We start from the raw sequence: 7,535 nt of genomic DNA on the forward strand, positions 1-7,535 counted from the left end.
GGAAAAACGGCATGAATCCTACTAAAAAAAAAAAAAGAGAAGAAATTTCTCTTGATTATTGATTGTAATTTGTTTGAATAAAAAATCAATCTACACGAACATTCTGGTGATATATTTTATGGGTTGATATGTAAACAACACATTTATCTTAAGAGAACCCGTTTTCTTATCTCTATTCGTTCTTGAATGATGGAAGATTTCATGAAAGGAGCTGCGTTAAAATTTTTTTTTACATACCATTATCAGACAAATCATCTTGTACAAATGTTTTCGCAATCCGCCAACTTGCTTTCTTTCTTTGCCCCCTCCCTAGATCCGGCACTGACATTGTTTAATGGCCTATGGAGATTGAAAAATCTCTCATGTTTAGCCAGGCCGATGATGATCGAAGATAAGATCGTGTCGGGGTTACTACGGGTGAAATTTTAACCTGTATACACAATTGGATGGCGGTTTACTTTGATGTGTAAAACTGGTTCCGGATCGGTATTTTTTTCCGATTCTTAATCGCCGCACTTTTCGTTTTGTTTCCTGTTTTTGCCAGCAAATGAACCGCGGCCATGCCGACATTTCGGCGGGTTTTACGTAGACGCGCACCTCTCTCTCTACGTTCCAAAGATACATCGTGACAATGTGATTTAAGTAGAGAGTTTTGACTTTCCTTGGGAAGAAGCCGAGTACTCGAAGGAAGTATGGATTTGACGTCAAAGACGTAACTGGAGGGGAAGAAAAAACTGTACACGCCGGTCACTCTCACAGCCCGAAGAAAGGTTCTCTATTTAATTGGCGCATATATATCTGGCCGATACATAGTCAAAAGTAAAACATATGAAACGTCGGATCTCTCTGGCGAGATGCTTCTTCGAATTCGCAAACTCGAAACACCTTACGATTGGAAAATAATTCATTAACTCCCCTGGCGAAAGGATATTAAGGACAATTTCTTAATCCAAATTTTGAACGATTTGGAAAACCGACAGACTTCGGAAAGTCTTATTATATTTTCGTTATTTTTAGAGACCAGCAGAGACAAGTTAGAAGAAAATTTCTGAGAAGTAGAAACTTTTCTCAGAATCTTCGAAATATTTCGTTCGTCAGTCGACGTATTCAATTAATTTTCAAAATATTTCAACCAGAAATATTGGTCACAATTTCTCTGATAAATTTGCATTGATTATCGATTTCTATATCGAAAATCCGAAGACGTTTTAAACATATTCATAGAATCTCTGATCAAATTTCTGTAAGCGTTATTTTTGAGACTGCGTGAAAAAGATGAATCAGAATAAAACCGGCGACAATCACAGTATACGATAAATCTTTCGCGTAAATATTGAAAAATTGTGAAAAATATTTTTCCACGTAGTGATCGGCTAACAAAAACATATCTCGCAACAATCGTGCACGTCATGCAACAAACCCGCCTGAACAGTCAGGGGTTATAAATTATTAATGTTAGGAAGAAAGTCCTCGGTCCCATGTTGATGATCCCCACTCTCCGTCCTCCACCGAGGACAATGTCAAGGCGATATAAGTCGGAGCCCGTCTCCTACCGGTCGACATTCTTCGCGGAGGAACCAGGAGGTAAAAGTCTCGTCACCCCGATTCCACGCGGCTTGAGTGACAAGAATCGCAATTTTTCGACGTCTGAATTCCGCGGACGCTGTGGAGTTGGGGAAAGAAAAAAAAAAAAAAAAAAAAGAAAAACTAACAAGTGCTGAAAGAAGTCGACGACGATGAAGGGTGCTTTAGTTTTTTTGTGCGCGAGTTTGGTGATCTGCCTCGCAGGGGTCGAGGCGATGGGCAAGTACAGAGGACTCGAATTCCTTGAGCCCTGCTCCAGGCGGAGCCCGCACTTGGAAGCATGCTTGGCTCGTTCGGCCAACATCCTCACGGAACACTTCAAACATGGTGAGTCGGCACGCAGAGAAGTTCTACCGCGGTATTGAAAATTCAAAAAAAAAAAGAACCTTCGATCATTCGATCGTTGACTGGAGGATTTACAGACGCGCTGCAGATGGGAAAATTTTTGTCACGTGTACTATGCGGGTTCTTTTCGACGGGATGAAGACGCTAAAACACAGAAAACCCCATTTAGAGTAACAGTTTTCGATAAGCGATTAAATCTTCGGCCTGAATTCGCGTTGATGCCTTAGGCGGTATTTGAACAGCGGTTAATGTTTCCGCCAGTGTGTTAATTGGGAATATGCGGAACGCAAATTGTCGCCGCAACGACCGACGAAACAGTGTCTTGTATCTGTGCGCTCCGGCTCCGGACACGAGAATAAAAAACAGGTTGTAACGGTACTTATTTAATGGTCACCCACTGTCCTACATTCGAACAGGCAAAGGTACAATCACCTCTGGACGACGGTGCAGGACCGATATCACGTCAGCTACGTCGGTCGTACGCGTTATGTCGAATGTATAATAACGACGCGCAGTGCAATATCCGGTGTCGTACGTTATGTAGATAATTTCACCTTGGACGGATCACTTGACTGAAAAAATTTAATTTACATCACATTTTATCTTACAGAGATAATGTGAGTTGAGATCATTTTGCATCTTTTTTCATCTTTTTTTCAGGGCATAAAAGTAAAATAAACTACTTATTGTTAGTGAAACATAGGAGTCGTCGATTGTCGTGTCATTTTGCGACGGTGAATAATTCAACAAAAATATATTTTCGAAAATTGCTCCTCGCGTACTACACTAAGAACAGAGATCGTTTGAGTCCAAAAAATGTTTTGTTACTTGAACTTAATTTTTCCTAATCACGCGAAATCATTTGTTGTTTGAAAAAACCTTTACTGTTTATTGTTTGTTCGATCGGATCAAACATTTCGTCATTTCAACAAACATTATTCGTACTAACTTTGCATAATTTTATCGCTTTCCGCTAAGTACAAATACTTTGTTAAATGAACAATGCTATCTTTTCGCAGTGTGTTTGGAATCTCCCGTATTCATCGTTACCCTTGAGCTTACCCAATTGAAATTACGGGCAATCTTATCTACCGCAAAGACAATTTCGTGAAATAATATTTTTCATCTTATCTAGATGAGTTTTCGTATGAATAATCTTATCGTCTTATATGTAGATAATACGAATAATAATAATATTCCCTACGACGTACAATACCGTTTGAGATTAACAATTGCTTCTTGATGCTCAGGACTTCCTCAACTCGGCTTCAACGAGGTTGAACCCATCATTCTTGACGAACTTCACATCGCTCTTGGCGGCGGTCCGGATGGATACAGGGCTCAGTTCAGGGACGTCGAGGCCAAGGGTGTCTCGGCGCTACGCGTAACAGGTCTCAGGGCGCGAATCACCGATGACGAAGTTCAGGTTCAGCTCGCCCTGAGCATTCCCAGGATCAGGGCCAAGGCCAATTACCGATCCAGCGGGAAGTTGATTTTGGTTCAGGCCAGCGGCGCCGGCGATTACTGGGGCGAATACGGTAAATACCCGATTCCAGTTTTCTTTTTTCGAATTCGTATTCGGGCTCACGTGACACCGCGAGGAATTAACGGAACGGTAAATGACGCGGAATTCGCACGCGCAGATTTTTGTATTTATGCAAATTCGTAACAGTTAGAATCTAAATCCGATGGTTCGCTGTACTTGACGAAGTATAAGTGCCATTTTGCAGTGACTCATTGACTGCATTATTTTACTCTCGATGTATATTCTTGCAATACGGTATTTTATTTCGATGGAGAATGTTTTGTTTTCATTTCATAGGATACACGTGAATCAGAGAAAGCTTTTCAATCTGATTGTAGTCTTCGTGTCTAATCAAATTTACGTTTTTTTTTTCTGTATAGTTTAATTTTTCATCTCAAATTCTCGAGTTATGAATTGTTTGATATGAATTATAATTATAATTGAAATTCACGCGTTACGTGAAGATTTGTTGAGAATTATTCTCAATTAGGACTTCTGTGTATGTAAAACTGAAATATTCCTTGGCTGAAAACGACAAACTTGAGCAGCTAGTAAATTTTCAAAGTATTCAAATTGAAAAATGAAGCACCCGGAGTTCTAAGAAATTAAATATTTCCAAATACTGTTCATAAGAATTTATGTAGCAATTCTCGAGTATTTATTTCAAGTGAGCAATTTGTTTTGCAATAATTGATTATCCAAATGGGATGCTTTCCAAATATTTGTAAAATGTTTACATCTCTTTAGAACAAATTTTCTACAGTTAATAGTGTCATTCGAAAATGCAAAAGAATATTAGCATCTAGGAGTAAAGTTGCAAGTATTTCGTTTATCTACTGCTTGTGCGTACACAATTATCTAAACATACCTCTAATTAGAAAAAAATTAATCTTACCAGATTATTTCATCGCTATACCCGACCAAAGTTTGAAGTTTTCTCAAGTGATACTGCAGCTAACGGTTGTAGATTTAAACCATCATTTCGAAGGTAAAAGTTAAAGTCAACGTTCTTGGAACGAAAACAGTGTCCTGATTTGCAAAGTAATCGAGAGGCTCGCTAATGTCCTTCAACTTTCTCCGGGAATACGCTGATTAGTTCACGGTGAAATTTTGCATCCATTAGCGCACGGGTGCTGTTTACCAGCAATGATTTACGCCTAAGCGACCGATTAACGCAATACGCGTAAGCGACGTTTGCTGCTTGCTTACAGGTGCAGCTAGCAGCCGTTTCTCCGTGAAATTGCCGTCATTTTGATTATACGATGTGCGTAATGCCGTGAACAGATCAAATCATGTCTAAAACTTTGGGTTTTATTTTCCGAGGTATCACGGTGTTAGCAATATTCTAAGTATTTGACAATAATCCTTTCTTTTCCTGCAGAGGGTGTAAAAGCCAAGGTGTTCATCAGAGCCAAGCCTACTCCAATCGGTGGCAGACAGTACCTGCATCTTCAGCAGCTCAAGATGGACTTTAGCGTGCAAAACATTAAAATGGGGGTGGAAAACGTCCACGACGGAAACACGATTCTTCGTAAGTATAATCGCGAATAAAAAGTTTATCAAATACCTGCAAGCGTTGTTTGTCCGAAAGTATCGATCCCCTCATTTTTCAACTTGCAGAGGCTGCCCTGAACCTGTTCATCAACAGTAACAGCCAGGAACTGCTCAAGGAGATGAAACCGGACCTCAGACGGAAACTCGTTCAGGTGATGACGGCCTTCGTCGAGAAGTTATTCGACCAGGTACCGTACGACGCGTGGATCGAGGATTAGACCCGTCAATACACTTGGAAATCATACAAACATAGAATAATACAGGACCGAGGCTCCTCGCCTCGAAGGAAAGTCAGTTCCCCCAGACTCAGGCGCAAGTCACACTTCGTCCGGTCATTTTGACAATTAAAATTCAGACTTATCTGTTACTATATTCAACGAAGAAGATTCGCCAACTCCCGTGCCTCTGTAAGCTACTCGGTTTGGCCTCACCTCGGGATAAAGACAACCAGTCCACAGCCAGGGTAGCTGCAGATGTCCTTTTGAGTGTTCTTCACCTGTAAATTGAAAAAGCGAACGAAACGCGTCTTTTGGCGATTCGAAAGGCGTGTGATTATCCGTTCCAGGCTGCACTATTAGATAGATTTCGCATGTGTGGCGAGTAGCGAAACCCGTTGTAAATGCACGTAGCCTTGCCAAAATTTTATATCGCAAGAATTAGCGACCTCCTATAATCAGGGAATCAGGGCAATGTTAAATTTCTCATTTATCTCCTTCTGTACTTCACCTACGCTATTATATTATCCAGTGCAGCTATAGTTCATCGTATGATTTCCGTACTACTATACAATTCGATAACAGTATATTATTACTTAGTTTGACAATGCAAATTTAAAGCTTATTGTTATTGTTAAGGTTCAACTACGCGTATTCCCATTAATTTTTTCACTCACGCAACGAACGTTAAACAGGCTGGCGAGAAAATTCCAAACACGTCAGTTTTGGACCTTTGATTGTCTCTCCAGTTGCTAGTTTGCATTATCGAAAATTTCAAATATCGACGAGCGTAGCCTCTACTCACGCATTGATCAAAGCATCAAAGCATCTAAAAATCTTCGCTTCATTAGTTAAACAATCATATTCCATCATTGCATATAACTTAATTGTTTAAGTTGATTCGTTGTTTTGTTTTGTTTTTTTCTTTTTTTTTATATAGAGTTAGTACTTGACTGCTACCCGTTATTTGCACCATTTTATTAGTAATAATAACTGCGATTTTATATTTTCCTTTCATTATTGATAGTATGATGACTTTGTTTTGTCTGTATTTATTTAATATATTTTACAATTACAAGTAAATATATCGTATTTTATTTTTCCCAACACGTTGTGCAGTCAATTGCCATTCAAGATATGCAAACTTGGCATACCTACGTGACATTACTTTCAATCGACTCTTGACATATTCCGTCTTTTTATTTTACGTCTCTTTGAAATTTAGTTACCTAAGGCTGATTACACGATCAACAACTATTTTCGAGGCTCAATATGATGTTACTAACAATTGACGAGCAACTTGATGTGAATCTGTCCAATAAATTTCATGTTGCAGCCTTAAACTGCTCTGGCCGTTCCAGATAAAGTTGCAAGCGATGAAAAATTTATATCAAAAACTGTGCCAGTTACTATCAAGCGAGCGTTTAGTTAGATTCAACTTTTACGTTTTACTGAACTGGCTTATGGACATTTCCAATATCTTCAAATCCTAATTCTTTGTAGGACAGATGCAAACAAAATTAAGGAAAATTTTGTTGCTTTTTTTACGCGTTATTTTTGACATTTTTCAAATCAAAACTGCTGTAAAATCTGTCGCATTCTCTGCTTAATGCATTGTGAAATGATTTTGCAATACTTGAGGCAAAAAATGAATATTCAAACATTGCAATGGCGGAATGTCACACCTCTACCTATCACCGTAAAATCGAAACAGCTGCTACAGTTCCCGTAGTAATTATTGGCGCAAAGATGATATAAATTGCTCTGACTAGATAGTCGATGGTAGCAAGATATCTCGTCTATTGTCGTTCCGGTGCGTTATATCAGCGACAGCTAGTATAACAGTTGCGCAATAGTCATCACAGCCCAGGCAGCTCAAAGAGACTATTACGGCTTAAATGGCATGTTCGCAGCCCTGTTATAGCCCCGTCATTCGGCTCCGACATTATCTCAGACGTGAAAATTGCCTGATGTTATCATGCGATGCGGAGGCCTTGGCTTCGCTTATGTATTTACCTGCTCTTGAATAAATCAGAGCATTAGATCGGCTGGTGGTTCAAATTTCGCGATGGATCGAAAAACTATGGATGATAAGTTGTAATCGAGATAACGGTTTCAGATGGTACGATCAATTTTCATCGACATGAACGTATCGATAATCGTGGAAAACAAATTCTTCTTCGCATAAAAATAACCTGGAATATCATGTTGATCATGTTGACCGTGTCGATCATGTGCCTAAATGACAGAATCTTTGTAGTATTCGTACACTGAGAGAAATTTTTAGTTCCGCTTACCGCTCAGTCCTTAAC

The 7,535-nt window shown here is 39.4% G+C and overlaps 1 protein-coding gene across 1 annotated transcript; it reads left to right on the forward strand.

Annotated features, from left to right (window-relative positions):
• The first annotated feature begins 1,562 nt into the window (after nucleotides 1–1,562).
• On the forward strand, nucleotides 1,563–5,345 carry LOC107227100 (protein takeout). The gene is made up of 4 exons (XM_015668146.2): nucleotides 1,563–1,911; nucleotides 3,180–3,467; nucleotides 4,836–4,985; nucleotides 5,075–5,345. Exons 1-4 carry the CDS (start codon nucleotides 1,737–1,739, stop codon nucleotides 5,224–5,226), a joined length of 765 nt encoding a protein of 254 aa, XP_015523632.1. The 5' UTR covers nucleotides 1,563–1,736; the 3' UTR covers nucleotides 5,227–5,345.
• Nucleotides 5,346–7,535: the final 2,190 nt, after the last annotated feature.

The sequence above is a fragment of the Neodiprion lecontei genome, chromosome 4, assembly GCF_021901455.1.
Source record: "Neodiprion lecontei isolate iyNeoLeco1 chromosome 4, iyNeoLeco1.1, whole genome shotgun sequence".
NCBI lineage: Eukaryota > Metazoa > Arthropoda > Insecta > Hymenoptera > Diprionidae > Neodiprion > Neodiprion lecontei.

Excerpts from the sequence above, each read along its gene's own strand:
- LOC107227100 (XM_015668146.2), top strand. The coding sequence starts at position 1,737 with ATGAAGGGTGCTTTAGTTTTTTTGTGCGCGAGTTTGGTGATCTGCCTC. Across the intron at positions 1,912-3,179 it reads CACGGAACACTTCAAACATG|GACTTCCTCAACTCGGCTTC; the intron begins GTGAGTCGGCAC and ends CTTGATGCTCAG. Across the intron at positions 3,468-4,835 it reads CGATTACTGGGGCGAATACG|AGGGTGTAAAAGCCAAGGTG; the intron begins GTAAATACCCGA and ends CTTTTCCTGCAG.